Source organism: Microtus pennsylvanicus, chromosome 15, assembly GCF_037038515.1.
Source record: "Microtus pennsylvanicus isolate mMicPen1 chromosome 15, mMicPen1.hap1, whole genome shotgun sequence".
Lineage (NCBI taxonomy): Eukaryota > Metazoa > Chordata > Mammalia > Rodentia > Cricetidae > Microtus > Microtus pennsylvanicus.
In genome coordinates this window covers 29148132-29167979 of record NC_134593.1, presented here as the reverse complement: position 1 = coordinate 29167979, position 19848 = coordinate 29148132, and the positions used below count along the sequence as shown (strand labels likewise).

General features: G+C 46.7%; 1 protein-coding gene across 3 annotated transcripts in view; it reads right to left on the bottom strand.

Annotated features, from left to right (window-relative positions):
• Pebp4 (phosphatidylethanolamine binding protein 4) overlaps positions 1-19256 on the bottom strand; it is a 221428-nt gene extending 202172 nt beyond the window's left edge. The window contains exons 1-3 of one of the 3 annotated variants that reach the window (XM_075949160.1): positions 19089-19256; positions 11023-11213; positions 7322-7448 (exon numbers count right to left, since the gene is read on the bottom strand). In XM_075949160.1, the coding sequence (XP_075805275.1) occupies positions 7322-7448; positions 11023-11201 (306 nt within the window). In that variant the 5' untranslated portion in view covers positions 11202-11213; positions 19089-19256. Of the gene's footprint in view, positions 1-7321; positions 7449-11022; positions 11395-19088 lie in introns of those variants that run through there. The other 2 variants (XM_075949161.1, XM_075949159.1) reach the window with 2 other exon arrangements.
• Between the last annotated feature and the right edge of the window lie 592 nt (positions 19257-19848).

Here is a 19848-nt window from a genome sequence, read left to right as displayed (position 1 = left end):
TGAACCTGGGGAGAGAGACATTTGGGCATCTAGGCCTGTGTTCTTTCCATCACTCTGGAAAGGGACTGGGCCATGTAGGCTGCGGGGGGGGGGGGGGGGAGTGTGGGGTTCTTCCAGACTCACAGCGGGAGGTGGCAGTGTGGCGGGGCTCACTGTCCCCACAGGAAGCAGTAAGAAGTGATGGGAGCTCCACTCCAGACTCTCCTACTGAGGAATCTTTCCAGACCTTGGTCTCCTAGAATCTACTGTACAAGGTGGCATCGGGGTTTAAGTGTGGTTATATTCAGGATGCACTCAGCTCAGCAGCTGGCAGCATGGAGGAGGGCCGGTAAATATCTCCATATAAACATCCGGGCATGGTAAAAATGGAAGGAGGAGGGAATAGCAAATGACTTAGAAGTCAGTACATCAGAGCATTGGTCTCCCTGTTGTAGGAAAATAATGTCCCGGGGTAGTGACAAGACTCAGATAAGGCCTGGAGGCAGCAAGCAGTGAGTACAGGGCTCTAGGTTAATGTGCATTGTTTTGACAGGGTCTTATGTAGTCCAAGCTGACCTAGAACTCTTATGTAACCAAGGATGTCCTTGAACTCATCCTTCGGCCTCTATTTCCTGAGTGCTGGGATTATAGGCACACACACCACCCTTGATTTTCTTCACTCCTGGGGATCAGACCTAGGAGTGTTACTAGGCGAGAACTCTACCAACTGAGTTTTACCCCCAGACCATACTTGTCTTTTCTTGGGGCATCTGGGGGAGAATCCCTGGGCCTCTCTGGATCTCAGATTCCCTCAGACAGAGCCCCACACCTATCTAGCCTATCTACGAGGACTGATCTGAGATAGGAAATACGAAATTATAGTATGGCATAGAGCATGCAGAAAAGACTGTCATAACAGGGAAAGTGCTTTGAAAATCATAACGCGTACCCTGTTATTACCAAGGGACAAAACTCCCAGTGGCCTGCACTCTGCTCTGTATCGCAGCATGAATCTCGCTCCATGAGAACTACCTGTGATCTTGTTTCTTTCCCAGGAATATAGACATTTGCCCTGGAGAAGTTCATATTCTCATTGGAGAAACAAAAAGAAAAAGGAATGTTGAAATTGACCCCAGGGCAGAAGGGGGTGGTCCTCTGGTCACACCAAAGTCTTGGTAGAAATGTCCCATTTAGAGGAAGAGCAATCTTCAGAGGAAAAGCTGAGCCCAGGGCAGCTGGTCATTGGCTTGAGCAAAGATAGATGTCATTTTCTGAACCCTTGCAGGGGAAGAAGACACTGCCACAGGAGTTAGGATGCCTGGTGGCAGCAGAGGCTCTGCCAGTCTGAAAAGGTTACATGCCAAATGATTCCAACTATGTAACACTCTGGAAAAGGCAAATTGGAAACAGTGAAGCGATCAGCGGTTGCCAGGCACGTTAGGGGGGAGGAAGGATAAACAGGAAGAATACAAAGTATCCTTCAAGTGGTGAGCTTACTCTGTCTGGGTTACTCTGTAACAGCGGCCACATGCCATGAGGAGACCACAAAGCCATAGACTGTACACCACCAGCTCCGGGTGACAGAGATGGATATTGGCAGCTATGTGCATAGGAGTGGAGGGGGAGGGGGACTTTTGATTTTTCTGCTTCATTTTACTGCAAACCTAAAACCGATCTAAAATATAAAGTCTATTTAACCATTTCCCTGCAACTGTGTTTCCTCATTTGCAAAAGAGAGGCCCTGAAACCTGTTTAGCCTGTTTATGATGCCCACAAGGCTGTGATTAGGGTCAGGCAGACTTCGTGATATACAATGATCTCCCCAACTGGATGGGGCACACTGGTCCCTGCAGAGTGAGCGAAACCTTTAAAGTCAGGGTAACAAACAAGCTTCCACACTGCACTGCCTCCTGTCACTGTCCCTCCTCGGCTCCTTGCCTCCCTTCGCCACCAACTGTGCAAGTGTGAACAATAAATAATGCTCTACATCTCTTAAAAAAATCTGCAAAAGCCTTTCTCAGAACTCCTCTCTGAAGCTTCTTTCTCGAGTGAGGGCAACCAGCAAGTCTCTGTAGCCTTTGAGATGCTTGCGCTCAACCCTTCAGATGACTGTGACAATGACTGGGCAGATGTTCGAAACTCTAAAAAGCCTTTACTGAAGCTCAACAGACCACTGTGGGCAGCAAAGAGCCGCAGACACAGACACGCGTTCCTGCCTCAACCAGATGCAAACCCACTGAACTCTTCTCTCGGGTCCCATGTGCCCTTCCATGCAAGCGGCCCACACGATTGTTCAAAGAGACATCATTTGATCTGAAAAACATCTGCTAGTGCTTCCTCACCCCTTGCCTGGGAGCCTGGGCTGAGATCAGACATCAGATGCTGCGCTCCTGGAGCAAGCACCAGCTGGTGCTTGGGGTGGTCATTTGAGGGACCCCTGGGGATCCCGAGTAGACCCAGGTCTGGCTGGAAGTCCTGCAAGTCCTAAAACACTGAGTTCAACAAGAAAGATGTTGGCAGGGGGTTGGGGAGGAATGAAGAGAACTATGTCAAAGGTCAAGACCAAGGGGCTTATCGAAGTTGTCACCCTGCAGTAAGACACGGCTCATTAAGCATGTGGTTTATTCTGTTTTAGTTTTGGAGGCCTGTTTTTATTTTTTGAGGCTGGCCTCAAGCTCAGTGCGTAGCTGAGGATGACTTTGAGTTTCGCTGGGATGACAGGTATGTGCTACTACACATGGTTTATAGGAAGCTGTATTCCCAGCTCCGCTATAGTTGGTTTCATTCACTGTTCAGTGTTTAAGGAGCGTGGAAACGGCAGTCGCGAAGAGCCTTCTTATTCTGAGATGTCTGGGCAGGACAGTAGTGTGCTGTCTGCATCCCTTGCTCCTGAAATAGTGTCTGGCAGGAGCTGCAGAAAGCAAACCTCCATCAAGATTAGTTCCAATAAGCAGAGGGTTGGACGAACGAAGATGTGGATGGACGCACGGATAAAATGAATGAATGACAGCTGCACAGATAGATGCATGCATCGGCGAGTGAATGGCACCCTGAGTCTAGCAGAAGCGCTAGTGGATGTTCTCAGGGTAGGTTTTCTGTTTGTGAAAGAACAACGGGCCTGTCTGCTGTCTGGGGCTACTTATTTCACCTGTCGTCTTGGGGAATTTCTTGGCCCCCCTCCTCACCACTTGGCTCTGCTGCATCTAGAAGTGGCCCCCAGACAACGGATGGCCATGTGGCCTAGGCTGAAGTGGGACACAGACAGGCTGGACCACTCGAGCTAAGAAGTCAATGACACCTGAATGAGCAGAGTCTCCTGGATGTGTCCCAGTCTGTGACTGATGCTCTCATCTGCCTACCCAGCTTCAGTTCTGACTGTTGGCACCCCTACTTCTGTAGCCTTGCCCTCATGGGTTCCTAGCTCTTGCCTCCAGCCACACAGGCATCCCACAGCCTCAGAAAGCGGTCCTTTTTCCATCCTTTGCCTTTCAAAAGACAAACTGCAAACCTTCCCCAGTCCCTTTGGACAATAACACCCAATACAACTTGCTACCATTCACTAAGCTCTGGTTAGGTGCTAGGCAATGAGTAAATATCTCGCCAATTCTTCCCTAAACCGTTGTTTGGTGTGTCGATGGCCTGGTGGTCCCCTCACCCTGTCACATGTACCTTCCATTCTTAGACTATTGTTCTAGGGTGGTAGGATTCCCTCTCTTTTCTAGGGAAGGCAGAGGACAAGGATGCCATGACCCCTCCCCGCTGCTGCAGCCTCTCACCTTCTCCTTCACTATCCTTTCCTGTCATACCCGACAGCTTGAGTATCCATCCCTCGTGTTCCGCACCCAAAGCCCTCCCACTCATTCCCAGGGTACCTCCCACATCGTTTCTATGCCCCAGAGTTGGGGCTCTGCTGGTGAGACTCCGGTGCACAGGGCCCTCACCCCAGAGCTGGCAGCGCCCCCTCTTCCACTTCCTGGCCTTTGGGAGTTCCTTACTCTAGTGATCCGGTGAGTTCTAAGGTCTGTGGGGCTCGCTGGAAGTCTTCTTCGTGGGCTGCCCTCTATTGTCCTTCTCTTTTGATGCAGGTCAGATGTAAAGGTTTCCGACAGCACCACGCCCCTACACACACCACACACACACACACACACACACACACACACACACACAGGTGCAGAGAACACAGTGTGCAAATCTCTTTAGGTTACTAACATGGCTTAGCCTGTGTGGTCACAGACCCTCGAGCAAATGCCTACAGGTACAGTGTATACATGTACACTTCCCCTCTGCTTGGAAGGCCTGATTCCAGACCCCGTGAATCTGTCCCTTCCACCAGGAGCCATGCTGCTCGCTCTGCCCAGAATTAGCCAGGGTTTCTGAAGCCCCGTGTCATCCCACAGTGAAATCTTCCACGACTGTAGCAGGCTCCTCCTCCATGTGGAAAGAGAAGGCTGGGGTAGGCCTGTGAGAGCTAAGCCCTGCTGAAGGCAGTCTGTGGCTGCCTGCGCCTTGTGCCTGTCCCCAGATTGCTAGCCCTTGAGAAACTTGTCTTCACAATGTTGGCAAGGAGGTGGTCCTTAGGGGGCAGCAACACAGACTTGCTGCTGCAGACGCAGGCGGCAGGGGGGTGTGCCTGCTCGGCTCTGGAGAACATTCAGGGTCACTGGCTTTCAGGATCTTGATTGGAAACCTAGGGGACAGCAGGACAGAGTGCTGTGGCTTTTATTCTATCCCTCTAATGCAAGCACATACTCCCCACTTAAGGGCAATTTGTTCCTTTCGAGAGGATTCCAGCTGGTTAGATTTAAAGTGAAGAATAAGCCTTAGTCAAGACGCTTCTCGGCGCTATTCAGTTTTCGTTGGCTGGAGAACGGGATGCATTTTAAAATGCTGGCCACTTAATGTTTGTCAGAAGGAACACCAGGAGAGGGAACACGGGGTGGGAACACCAGGGGAGAAAAGCACCCACTAACCAGCTTGCTCTTGGCCCTCAGTTCTCAGCCACAGATCAAAGGGAGGCATCCTGCTTCCTGAATTCCTTTGCCCTTGGAGGACCCCTGACCTTCTCCATTTCCCTTCCTGCTTTCCCTTCCCATTCTGAGCTAACTCCACCTGGGAAGATAATGCTTTCCTGAGTCTCTGGTCTCAACAGTGCCTAGGACTCCAGACAGCTTAATGGGCAAGCAGTGGGGCTTACCATTCATAGCTTATACACCAAGGTATGGTTTTGTGCCTGCCATCTGTCCATTCATCAATCTGTTAACCCACTCAGTCACCTATCCATTCATGTGCATATCCATCCATCCACATGTCCATCCATCTACTCACTATCTATCTGTCCATCTGTACATCCATCTGTACACTTATATGTTCACCCATCTATTTATCCATCCATCCATCTATCCATCCATCCATCCATCCATCCATCCATCCATCCACCGTCCGTCCGTCCATCCATCCATCCATCCATCCATCCATCCATCCACCATCCACTTCTTCATTCACTCCCTCTTACCCAGTCACCCAGCACAGGATCCACCATGCCAGCAGGTGCTGTAGGTGAGTCCGTGTTTACTGTGATTGCTGTGGTATGAGGATAAGGCTGGGCAACAGAGGGAGTGCAGATGTTCTGGTTAGAAGGCAGAGGATATTTAATGAGATTCGAGCAAGACATCAGCAAGGATGGAAGTGAGGTTCAGAGCCAGCAGTCAGGAAAGTCTTCCCGGAGGGGGAAACAAGGGGCAACTATGGGAGAAGCCTATGCAAATGTGTAGCGGGGCAGGGACCTCCATGAGGGTGCAGAGACCTGCCCCATGCCTGAGGCACTCCTGCCCAGGCCTCAGAGCTTGCTTGGCATGGTGGGGGCGGGATCTCCCTGGGCAAGTCCCCTGGTAGTTCTTACTTTGATGGCTTAAATTCAGCCACTTTGGAAAAGAGGTATAGTTTTCGTGGAGCCATGTGCCAACTCTTGCCTTTTTCCATCAACCCTGTGGACTCTGAAGAAATGCCTTCCTCCTCTAGCTGAAGACTCAAGTTTTTCCCACCCCTGCTTAGATTTTGAGGTACGCTGTTCCAATATGGCATCTACTTCCTCTCTGCCCCTCTCGTTACTCTCTCTATAGCTGTCTCTTTCCTTGATCTCTACAAGGAAGCTCCAGCCACCACCCTCTTTAAGGATGATCCCTCGTGTCCTCCTCAGATCCCTGGGCAGTGATTGACTGCTGGAGCCCAAGGGTTCTAGAGTTGGATATTGAACAGATCTATGTGCTGAGCCTGGCACTGGCACTGCCCAGCTTAGCGTTGGCTAGATCCTTACATCCACCAGAACAGCCCTTGCTACTCCCCCCCCCACAACCCCTCAGTGTGGAGAACTGAAGCCACTGTTTGGTTTGGGGACTAACATGTAATCCAGTCAGGATCCTGGGACTTACCACTAACCCCTTTACAAAAGCAAATACTTAGTCCCTAGGCTTGTTGAGAGAACTGAGTGGGCCAATGGCATAGGCATAGATGCATGAAGTGATACTTGGTGCACTCACAGTACCCCCGGCTTTACCTTCTCACGGGTCTGTTAGGTCTGTACTAGTACACACCCCTTTCTCCTCTCTGCCCTCTGCTTCCCCCAATCCTTCCTTCTTGTGTCTTGATACTCCTCGGTTGCATTAAGTCTCTTTTCTCTCAATTCCACCCTCACCTCCAGACTGAGACTGTAGATTTCAGGGTGTGGCCAAGACGATGGCCTCTCTGCTGTGTGTCTGCATCCAAGGACAATCAAGTAAACCCAATGAGATCAGATTCTCCTGACTGGCCTCCTATTCCTCCCAGGAGGGAGATCAGGAGCTTGGCAGTCGACACTTCCATCTAGTGGATCCTTGCAGCAATAGCAACACAGAGTGGGAGACTCCCTTGGGATTAATGAAGTAAGGAATTAATAGCCAGTCCAAAGGTCCCATCCTACAGGGATTTATAATAGCTTTCACACAACCTTTAAGCCAATCATTCTCAACCTGTGTGCTGCAACCCCTTCGGGGGTCAAATGACCCTTTCACAGGGGTTGTCAAAGACCACCTGCCTATCAGATATTTACATTACAGTTCATAACAGTAGCAACATTACAAATATGAAGTCGCAGTAAAAATAATTTTATGGTTGGGGGGGATCACCACAGCATGAGGAACAAAGGGTTGCAGCGTTAAGAAGGTTGAGAACCACTGCTCTAAGCAATGGCTCTAAGCAAACCTGGCCCTGGGGGCTCTGCATAAGGCTCCAAGTCACCAAGACCAGTGAGCCAAAGACATGTCAGGACCCCCCTCCATCCCTTCCTCAGTCAACCCCATCCACTCACATCCATGGCTGCGGGAAACTTGACTATCGGCTGCGGCCATGTTGTGATCTTCTGTCTGTATAGATCGCACTTAGGAATAATTTTGCAGCTGACGTTCCCCAACTCCATGTAGAAAACGTCAAGGTTCCTAAGGAGAAGAGAAAGCAAGCCACTTTATGCCAGGGTGTCAACCATTCCTGGGGCTTACAAGGCTAGAGTCTATACCCCTGGACAGGGGCAGCTGGGTGGGACTATGGGACTAAATCCTAACCCCGCCACTAGGTAGCTGTGTGACCCAAGAGTTGCCTGATGTCATTGGCCTGTAACAGAGCTGGTGCCTGCTTCATAGGTTTGACGTGGGGATACAGCATCAGTCAGTGGGTAGAACACTGGCACACTGTGGGTGGCCCAGGAGGAATGTAGTCATCCTCAGTATCCCCAGAGACTGGCTCCACGACACCTCGTCCATGGACACCCTCAGATATGTGAGTCCCTCAAAAGACAAAAGGAGTATGTCTGCACTGACACACACGTCTTTCTGTGTAGTCAGATCATGTCTATATTCATGATACACACAGCAAAACTGTTATGCAATTAGGGAATGAAGACAAAAGTCTATACATACTCAATACTTAAGCAATGTCTGTGTGCATGTGTGTATTTGTGTATATATTATACATGTGCATGTAGTTATGAGCATATTGCTTATGTGTGCATGTGTATTTGTGTATATATGTATATCTATGTATGTGTGCACATGTGTATATTGTTTATGTGTATGCGTATATATGTTTATGTGTGTGCATAGGTTTATGTGTGTGTGTGGTACCCAGGGACTTGTACATACCAGGAACGCACTCTACCCCTGAGCTATGCTCCCATAATCCCTGCCTTTTTTCCTTTTTCTTTTTGAGACAGGCTGCACTGGGACTCTTGTCTTCATGCCTCAACCTTCTGAGTGCTTGGCTTATAAATGTGTGACTGTATCTGGGTCAGAGGTAATCCCCCCACCCCAGACATTTCCAATTCATGGTTGGTTGAATCTACAGATGGAGACCCTGCCAATGCAAAAAAAGAAAAAGAAAAAGAAAAAAAGAAAGATCGAATTGGGCCTATCAGGACATTACACATACATTCTTATCATACAAAGAGCAGGTGTTATAGTCCCTAGCCTTTCCTAGTAGCCCAGTGCAGCTGAGCTATTCCCCAAATAGACAACAGCTACCTACAACAGTCCACCGGTCCCTCATGCTCTGCTGGGGCGATACCAGAGAGAACGTAATTTAAGGAGAGTTCCTGCAGAGCAGAACTGAGAAGAGGCTGAGGACGGCCTCCTAGTGGGCCCCATGTGGCCCTCCCAACCCCTTGTCCCCCATCCGTCCAGCAGCTCTGGAGGCTCAGCTTTGGACAAAGGCAGCTGAGCCCATGGGTTGCTGTGGTACAGAGGGTGCTTTGGTGGGTGGGCACCCCCACCGTCCAGACTTGGTTGCTGAGGTCCCGGAAGGTGGAAGAAGTAGTACGAGTTGGCCGAACCAATGCTTCGGGCGTGTTACTTGTTTCTATTAACTTCCTGTATGGGTACAGCACTCTTTCCGGATGGTATGGTTTGGGCAGATTTTGAAGACATCTTAGTGGATGGGTTTTCATTCATTCATTTTGTTTTTTGTTTTTTGGTGTTTTTTGTTTTTGTTTTTGTTTTGTTTTGTTTTTTTTGAGACAGGGTTTCTCTGTGTAGCCTTGACTGCCCTAGAACTCACTCTATAGACCAGTCTGGCCTCAGACTCACAAAGATCCACCTGTCTCTGCCTCCTGAGTGCTGGGATTAAAGGCCTGTTTCTTTTTGCATTTATATTCGTGGCAGCATTCTGAAGACTATTTGACTCCCTTCTGCTCTGCCTCCGGGACTATCATTGCAGCTAGCAGGAAGCGAGGGAGGCAGAGGAGATGCTGTCTTGCACAAGAGAAACAGTCTGCATGTGGCAGGGGCTTGGGAAAAGCTAAGAATCAGAAGGAGGAAAAAACAGAGGGCCTCCCCACCCCATAGCAGATCTCTCCCAGTTTATCCTAGAGGAACTGAAAGGGTTAAACCATTAATTCCAGCACCTTTGTTTGGTGGATGGGTTCAGTGCCATAGAAACTGCTTGATGGGACCTGCCAGGGGATAGGGTGGCAGTTCCGTGTTCTTGTTGCCTGCCCACCTCACCTAAAGGGCACTGCCAGTCCAGCGTGTGAAGACGTCATGTTGCTTCACATGGGAGGATATGCCAGGAAGCATTGGCAGGGGACAAGGTGTCTATAAACTTGCATGCACTTAAGAATGTTTTTCTTTAAGAAGAAAGAACTTATAGATATCGTATGCAGTTCCCTAAGCAAAATGAGGGGAAACAGGCCAAAGTTGAAGAAGAATCCTAGGCCTGGAGATAAGGGGGAACTCTGAAAGGCTGAGATCTTCTGCATGGCTTTGGGAGAAGCTCCCCATTGTGGGGAAGGTTCGCAGGACCCCACGCACATTTGCTGTGACCATGGAGGGTACCAAAGTCAGATGGATTCCAGTTCTGAGACTGAGCCTAGGTTCTACCAGATGTAGGTAAGGCCTTGCCCTGAAAATCTTTCTAAGTTCAACACTCCAGAATTCCCTGCCAGACTCCACAGAGGGTCAGGCTCTGCAGTCAAGGCTCGAAACTAAGCTAAGCAGGCCTCCTCGGCAGAGATCCCACACCGAAGTTATTGCTCTGTCCTGGGGCTGACCTGACATAGCTTCATTTCCAAGGCCACGTCTTAAAAGGTCTGGAGGTTTGAATGAGAAATGTCCCCTCGAGGCTCACGTGTTTGAACACTTGGTCCCTAGCTGGTGGTACTGTTTAGGAAAAGTCCGACTTTTCTTTCTGTTGCTGTGGTCACCTACCAAATCGACTTGGGAGAGGAGAGGGTTTATTTCATCTTACATTTTACAGCCCATCATTGGGGAAGCCGAGGCAGGAACCGAGGGGCCGAGACCACAAAGGAACACTGCTTGCTCAGCTTGCTTCCTTATCCAGCCCAGGACCACATCAGTGGTACCTAGGAGGGGCACTATTCACAGTGGGCTGGGTGCTCCCACATCAATCATTAATCAAGTAAACAGCCCTACGCCAGTCTGATGGAGGTAATTCCGCAATTAGGGTTTCTTTTCCTAAGGTGATTTTAGTTTGCGTCAAGTCTCCTCAGCCAGCAACTTGCAGAGAAAATGGCAGAAAAGTGGCAAGGAAAACCTCAGGGTGACTCAGGGGTCTGGAGAGATAAAGACTCACTTTTCCAATCTATTGGCTCTGGGGAGATTGCGGAACTCTGAGGTTTGCAGCTGGTGCCAACCCAGAGTGAGGAGACCGTGTGGCCTTGAAAGGAATCAAGAGAGCTCAGCTCCAGCTGGGGCCACACTCCCTGGAAGGCTCCCTGGCAAAACACACAGGGCCCGACTGGTGAAAAAGTAATCTCTGAAGACGGGCAGGGCTTCTTCCATTAAGATGCCACTTTGTTGGAAACCTTGGGGAGGGGGCTTTCTGGGTGGGTTTTGATGACTAGCTTCCCCTGAGCACCACCCTCTGGCCCCATCCGCACCCCGGCAAGGTGATCTCCAGGCTTTATGCTTGCTCTTGCAAACGCTGGCTAAGACACCCGTGCCACTGAGTTCCAGATGCACACTCCGTGAGGCCACCCTTCCCCACCCTGCCCGCTCTGTTTACCCGCATAGTCGAACGTCCGCTTTCGGCAACAGTGTAGGAACACATCCTTTTCCTTCTTCCTCTCCTCCAGGATTTGCACCTCCTCCAGAGGACTCGGATGTTGTCATTGAGAGGCCCAACCACACAGCGGCCGCAAGAATGCTCAAGAAAAGGGCCACTGCGCACATCTTCATTGGCATGGTCCCTGGCAACTGAAGGAAAGAAAACCAAAGCTGGCGTGATGCCGTGACCCAGTGCCCCCACGCGGGGGTTCTGTTCCCCTCTTAGGCCCCACTCCAGAGTCCTCCTGGTGGGCTCCAGCCACTGATCCACTACCCAGCTGCTTGTACTCTGGGAGGATTGGAGCCTGCTCCAAGCTGTACTCTGTTTGCTGTCCTGGCTGAGGCCCCTCCCTGGCAGGACATAGCTTTGTTGACACTCCTGTTCTGGCTGCCAGCTCTGAAGAAGACTGTCCAGACTGGAGAGGGCTGGGGGGGGGTTAGCTGAGTTATGTCCCACAACTGGTCTACTTTACCTCGGCTTCTCTGCTACCTATCTCCGTAGCCTAGGGGCCACCAGAAGGTGGAGACGGTTGGAGAGGGCGACCCTATGTAAGAGGGGCTGCTGCTATGTGGGATGGGGCCACCACCCAGAGACCAGCTCTAAAATGTCACCGGGGGACAGAGGGTGCCTGACTGTGCCTTGCACTGTGCTGAGCACAATGCGCTCCCAAAATAACTCTGTCTGGAGAAGGGGGCTGCATAGAGCTTGAAGGTGGGCAGCAGGGTCTGTCCCAATCTGGGGTGGGGGTGGCAGGTGGCTATGGGAAAGATGAGGGGTGGGGGAGGTGGGGGCTGAGGGAAGGTGGGGGTAGTGTTCCTGTTATGAAGCTTTCTGTCCCTTGAAGTAGCCCTTCAGTTGGGCTTGAGGTATGGAATTTTGATTAGAACTTGCAGCGGGGGCTATTTAGGCGTGATCTACCCTGTTGATCCCAGAGACTGGGGACTTTGGACCCCTAGCTTCTGCTCCAGTAACTGCCAAGTCACACCACACCCCATCACAAGAACAAGTCGAAAGACCCCGACACCCTCAGCCCTCACTTGGGAGCATGAGATGGGAGGGTGTGTCTCTTGCTTCTCAGTGGAACTCTTTTCTGCATTCTGCTCCCAGGACCCCAACTCTAGCAGGAAATTCTTCCTTTCGGTCCTACAAATTGAGCATACTTTTCAGTCTCATGCTCTGAAGCTTGCCAAACATGCATGACTCCCCCAACCTAAGAACTTACACTGCAAGAATGCAGTAAGCGCTCATCTTGGGTAAGCTAACCACACCTTCAGATCTACTCATCTACATACATCCATACATTATCTATCTATTTATCTATCTATCTATCTATCTATCTATCTATCTATCATCTATCTATCTACCTACCTATCTACTCACCCATTCATCTATCTATCTAACCTATCTATATCTATCTATCTATCTATCTATCTATCTATCTATCTATCTATCTATCTATCTATCATCTATCTATCTACCCACCTATCTACTCACCCATTCATCTATCTAACCTATCTCTCTCTCTCTCTCTCTCTCTCTCTCTCTCTCTCTCTCTCTCATTTATCTATTCATCCACCCATCTATCCACCTACCCATTCACCCATCCATCATCCATTTCTCTATCTAGTTACATGCCAGGTTGTGGTATATGGACGGACCAATTGCTGTCCCTGGGCTCACAAAGCTTGTAGGTCATCGAGAGCCAGAGCATGGTATTGTCTGGGGAATATGGCAGCTGGATTTCTGGCCACCACCGCCTGGCCAAGTTTTTTTTTTTACTCTGAGTTCCTATGAAATAATAAATGACACACCATTGGAGCTGAGGAAACTACAGTATTTTCTTTTTTGGGGGGGGGGGTTCGAGACAGGGTTTCTCTGTAGCTTTGGTGCTGGTCCCAGAACTAGCTCTTGTAGACCAGGCTGGCCTCGAACTCCCAGAGATCCGCCTGCCTCTGCCTCCCGAGTGCTGGGATTAAAGGCATGTGCTACCACCGCCCAGCTCAGTATTTTCACTGAAAACTAACCCCGCAAGTTTCTACCTCCACAATCACTCCAGCTAGTCACATTTCCAAGGAGGCTTTAGGTTACAACACATGTGAGCATTTAGAGATCTTGTGATGAGCAGTGAAGTCCTAGGATCTGTCTGCCAACTTTCTGCTTCTGCCACTAATCAGAGATGAGATTGATACAAAAAGAATCCCTGTTCTTCTTGTACTCTGTGTACAGCTCCATTGTTATAGGCAATTGTATAGATTCTTTACTATCCAATGAAGAAAATATAATTCATGGTATGCATGTGTAGAAATTCTTTCACACTTAAATAAAAAAAATGCTAAGGGACAGAGAACCAGCATACTGCATGAAGAGGGAACTCCCTCTACTTTGAAATAAGAGAGGAAAATGATAGCTTGCTATACCCTTTTGCATAGGTTCATAAAAAAATTGTGTTTGGCCCAGTGGTAGTACAATCCTTTAATCCCAGCACTCAGAAGTCAGAGGCAGGTGGATCTCTGTGAGTTCGAGGCCAGCCTGGTCTACAGAGCTAGTTTCAGGACAGCTAGGATTGTTACATAGAGAAATTCTGTCTCAAAAAAAAAAAAAACCGAAAAAAAAACCCAAAAAAAGTATATGAATTTTTTGAGAAAATGGTAATAAAGGAATATGATCCATAAACCAAATACCCCATATTGTCAATTCATCAACTATGAAATCCCCCTTTAAAAGTCTATTGCTAAAACATTAAGTACTTCTCTAAGTAATGACATTTAAAATAAGACTTTATAGTAGCAAATTGTCAACTATACTCAATACAGAAAATATTTGTATGTTATGGAAACATAATATGTGGATCTAAATATTGTATCGCAACTTCTTGGTTGAATTAAAATACTTCTCTTTGGATTTGTGACATTAATATAAAACCCTAACTCATTTATATATAATTCGAAAGACTCAGTGTTGAGTGAAACCCATACTCAGAAGACATCAATAGAGGAAGAATAGATCTGTGAACCCCGTGGCATCAGCACCCACTCTTAGGACAGACTCAAAGAGACCTACACCGAGATATGTATTTCAACTACTGAAGACCAAAGGCAAAGAAAACCTTGAAAGAAGCAGAAAAAGAGGTAACTCGTTCTGTACAGAATCCTCAATAATCATTAGCAGCCGACTCCTCACGAGGAATCCCGGAAGTCCAGCGGAAATGGGATGCTGTAGTTCAAGTGCTGAAACAAGCAGCCAACCAAAAACTCTATATCCGGGAAGGCTGTCCTCAAATTGAGAGGGAGAAATTAACCACGAAGCTAAGGAAACAGACGAGGATGGACTTCACCATCGGCGGGGCTATATTGCAAGAGATGATAAACCAAATGTTCGGGTGAGCATGAAAACCAAGGTGAAAATAGATGCAGAATAGGTATGAAGATCTCCATTAGAGGCAAACAATAAAATTAAAAGTTTTTTATTCTCATGTAGTATGCAACTCCCCCTTTAAAATACAAGATTTGAAGACATTAAATATAAAGAACCGTAAATGTGTCCTTAGTTAGGTATACCGTACCTAAAGATATAAATTGTGGCAGTAATAACATACAAAAGGAGGACAACATAGAGCCCTATAAGAACATGTTTTTATAAGCAATTGAAGTTATGTGCATCTATTCAAATTGGATTGGTAACTTTGGGAGGTCTTATGTAACCTACATAGTAAATCTGTACAATATACACAAAAGGAGATTAAAAGTTAACCAAATGCTATACATATATATGTATGTATATATATAAATATATATACATATGTATAGCATTTGAGATATATATATATATATATCTCAGCTGATCACATGGAGGAGAGGAAATGGCATGGGGGAGCTAAAAACAACCTTTTTAAATGGCAGAATAAGTCATTGACTATTGGTGACTATTTTAGATTTAAATCGCTCAATTTGTGGTCTCAGGAGAGCTAGCCCAGTGGCAGGGGCCCAGAAGAGCTGGCCCTGCCTGTCAACTGCAGCTGCAGCAGGAGAGCTGGCCCCTGTGTCATGGGCTCAGGAGAACTGACCCCTACAGCAAGGGCGCAAGGGTGCCTGAGAGAGCCGGCTCCACCCTTTCCTGACAACCACAGCATCTTGGGCGAAGGAGAACTGACCTTTGCCTGGGGGGGGGGGTTGTTGTTGGGTTGTTTTGTTTTGTTTATTCTATTCTTTGGAGGCCCATTGCCCAGCTCCCAAATAAAAACACAGAGACTTATTCTTACTTATTCTTAAAGAAGCCTTAACTCAGCTTATTTCTAGCCAATTTTTCTTAAATTATCCTGTCTACCTTTGCCTCTGGGCTTTAACTTTCTCTATTCTATAAATCTTTTTTCCTTCTTACTCTGTTGCTAGTAGGGTGGCTTGCCCTGGCGTCCTCCTTTTCTTCTACTTTATTCGCTCCTTCCCCCACCTCTCCTATTTCTTCCTTCTGCCTCACAACCCCAGCTACCCCTCTCCTGACTAACTAGTCATTGGTCATTCAGTTCTTTATTAGACCTATCAGATGTTTTAGGCAAGCAAAATAACACAGCTTCACAGAGTTAAACAATATAACATAAAAGAATGTGACACATCTTTGCATCATTAAACAAATATTGCATAGCACAAACAAATATAACACATCTTAAAAATATATTCCACAACACCAAGCACGCATACGGTGCACAAATGTGGACAACATAAAATAATAAAAGTAATTCTAAAAAAAAAAAACTGAAAAAAAGAGAGAAAGAAAATAAATGTACAACCTTTAGGAGGCATCGTCTAGCATGGTAGCACTTGCCATTAATCCCAGTGCTTGGTAGAGGTTGAGGCAGGAGGATCACTTGGGCTATAATAGTGTGTTATAGACCTGCCCAGGTTACATAAAGGGATACTGTCTCAAGAAACAATGAAACAACAAGAAAAACCAAAAACAAAACTATGAGGAAACCAAAGGAGATGGAGACTAATGGCAATGCTTTAGTGATTAAGGGCCCTGTCCTGGGCAGGAGTTAGTCACAAGAGGACTGTTATAAAGGAACAAGTCTGGGAGGCAGCTCTCTCGCATCTGGCCTCATCGGCCATTTTGGTGCCGCGTACCACATGAGGCAACCAAAGGGTTCCCTTCCAGAGCCAGGCAGACATTGGTACCATGCTCTTCTACCCACAAAACTATAAGCTCAGTGACTCCCATTTCTTTATAAAGTAACAATCTTTGAGTATTTTATTTTAGCAACAGACAACAGACTAATACAAAGATATAACACATATATGTTATATCTTTATATAAATATATATATATATATACACTATATATATGGAGATTTCAAACATTAACAGAATTAGAGAAATGGATAACATGATGATAACAGAGAACTCAATAGCATACTTTTGAAGTTTTTTTTATTGCATTTACTCATTGTGGGGGATACACAGACCATGCACAGACCATGGGGAGCTCAGAGGACAATTTATGGGAGTTTCCTTTTCTATGGGAGTTTCCTCTGGGTTCTAGGAATTGAACTCTGATCATGAGGCTTGGATTGGCACCAAGTGACTTTACCTACTGGGCCATTTCAATAAAGAAATAGAGGAACCAAACAATACTTTAAACCAATTGAATGTATTAATATAAACCTAACAGCTCACATAACAACAGGATAATAAACATGTTCCCCAACTAAACACAGGAATATTCTCTCATATACCATGTTAAGCCACAGAAGCAAGTCTTAATGGATATCAAATGTGGAAATCCTACAGCATGGGCTTTGAATTCCATGGAGTAAAACTAGAAAATAGCATGATCATAGTTGCAGCCTTCAACCCTCTCCTGAAAGGACTCAGTGGGCAAAGGTGTTTGCTGCAAGCCTGAGGAATGCTGGAAAAAATCACAAGCAGGTTGAAATGAAATAACACACATTTTTGGTGATGCTGGGAATCAAACCCAGGGTCTCATGCCTGCTAGGCAATTTATCTATCCCCAAAGGACATCCTCAGTCCATTAACAGCACACCAGTAAACAGACAAACAGATCAGGAGGGAGACCAGAGAATAACCAAAAAGAAATGAAAAGGAAGTACAATATACCAAGGCAGACTGGATACAGAGAAAACAGGTCATGCTGTCAAATCACTGTAAGAAAATGTGAATGGCTGCGTAGCGGTGGCACACACCTTTAATCCCAACGTGTGGGAGGCAGAGCAACCAGATCTCTGTGAGTTCGGCCAGCCTGGTCTATGGAATGAGTTCCAGGACAGTCAAGGCTACACAGAGAAATCCTGCCGAGAGAGAGAGAGAGAGAGAGAGAGAGAGAGAGAGAGAGAGAGAGAGAGAGAACAAAAACAGTGAGTGAAGCTGGAGCTGTAAAGAGGGCACCATGGTTAAGAAGAACACAAAATGTTGGGCAGCTCACAACCACCTGTAATTCTAGCTCTAGAATATCTGATGTCCTCTCTGTCATCTGCAATGAATACACAGACACACACACGTTCACATAAATAATTGTTTAAAAAAAGAAACAGGAAATGCTTATATTAAAACAATTAGGGTTGGATGTGGTGGTGTGCACCTTTAATCCCAGCGAATAGGAGGCAGAGACAGGTAGATCCCTATCAAAGTTAAATCCTTTCTTTTTATTTAGACAAAAAGGGGGAAATGTTGTGACAAAGATGTGTTATATTTGTTTAATGATGTAAAGATGTGTTGCTTTTTCATCTTGCCTGCCTAAGGCACTGGATTGATTCAATAAAAAGCTGAATGGCCAATAGTGAGGCAGAGGAGGAAAAACCAGGGTGAGCAGATAGAAAGAATAAGAAGGAAAAATCTAGTCGAGAGAGAGAGAGAGAGAGAGAGAGAGAGAGAGGAAGAAAAAAGAAAAAAACCCAAAGCAAAACATAAAAAGAAACAGATTAAAATAAGAGCTAAGATAAGACCAAGCATTCATAACTAATAAGTCTCCATGTCATAATCTGGGTTGGTAGCCCAAGACAAAGTGTGCAACAGATTTCTGTGAGTCCAAGACTAGCCTGATCTACATAATAAGTTCAGAAATAACCCTTTATATGTGTTGTGGTCTAATTATTTGCAATAAAGATACTAAGAACATAAAACAAAGACCACCATCTCAACTCATGGCGTTACTGACTATAAAGTCAGAGAGTCACATGTCCAAGAATATACCATATATAAAAACCAGGTCACAGTTTTAAATCTAAGTATAAAAAGTACAGAACTCTTAGAAGAAAACACAGGAGGAAACTGTCATTAAATTGTCATGGATTTATCAATGACATTATTTTTTTATATCAAAAGCACAAGGATTAGAAGCAAAAAAGACAAGCTGGAAAGTTGAACCTCACTTTCTCCTCATACGAACAGATTCAATGTCTGGATCCCCATACTTCTGAGGGTGGGAGGAAATGGGGGGGTTGTTGTTGTTTTGTTTTGTTTTTTTGTTTCACAAAAGGAAAGAGGATGCCACTGAAGAAGAAAATAAGGGACTGGAGAGATGGCTCGGGGGTTAAGAGTGTTTGCTGCTCTTGCAGAAGATGGGTATTTGGTTCCTAGCATCCACATCTGCCTGAGACTCCAGCTAGGGGATCCAATGTCCTCTTCTGGCCTCTGTGGATAGCTGCACACATATGGCACACACAGAGATACATAAAATAAAATTGTTCTAAGGAAGGCAACATGCTAAGACTGTCAGAATTGAGGCATGCTATGGTCTCTCGAGCTCTTTGCCGAGCCCTGAGTCCCAGGAATGAGAAACATTCCAGTGCTATTTTTAAAGAGGGTTAAAGAAGTATTTATGCTCAGAGACAAAACACTTCGAAACACTATAAGCGATGTATTCAAATCGCATGAAATTGGAGGGCTAGAAAATGCTATCCTCGACACGAGTATCTATCACTTTTCTAGGCATAGCTTCTGTGTCTCAGTCTCTCCTCTGTTTCCTCTGGCTTATGGAACCTCACACCAGAAGCTGAAAGTGCCCTTTTCACTTACCCGGTCTATGGCATTAGTTCTTGTATTGCTTCTGGCCTCAGCTGGGGGATTTCGATCCGTTTTGGAGCTGGCAGAGGTCCCTCTGGGTACTCTTCACAATGTTTGCTCGAATGGGCCTGAGAGTCTTGGAGAATGTTCCCAGAGGAAGTACAGGACAGGGGAAGCAGTTGGCTGTTGGGGAGGCAGTTGGAGAAAGTTCCAGGAAGTTCCAAGGAGGTGCTTTTACTTAGGGTGGTCGGGGATGGAAAAGAAGGACAGGAGAGGTTGTCCTCCAAAGGATTCTAAGGCAGAGAGTGGGAACTTCAAGGACAATTCTTTCCCCGTTCCTCTTATTTTTCAAGGGACGCTATAGAGGCAGGATGAGAAAGCTGCAGACAGATGCAGAGTCAAAAAGGCCAACAGCTGGCTGGGTTCAGCATGTGGAGACAGATCAGCAGCACTGGAGAGTGTGCAAACTCAGAAAGGCTCAGAGAGAAAACTTCCTTGGAGCCTTTTGCCTCCCCGTCCTGTGTGACCTGAGAAATTCAGAGGAAGAACTCGCTCCCGGCCTCCATAGCTGCAGTTTTTTTCCAGCTGCAAAGGACCGAGCTCAGGACAAAACTCTGGGTCTCACTCAGAACCTAGATCTCCTGCTGCGTTTGAATAGCCACACCTGGGTTTGCAACTTTATTTAATTTCTTCCAAAGAATTCCCCCCAGGAAAATAAAGGACTTGAGAACACAGACGCAGAGTCTCTGCTGCTTGAAATTGAGGCAAGAGA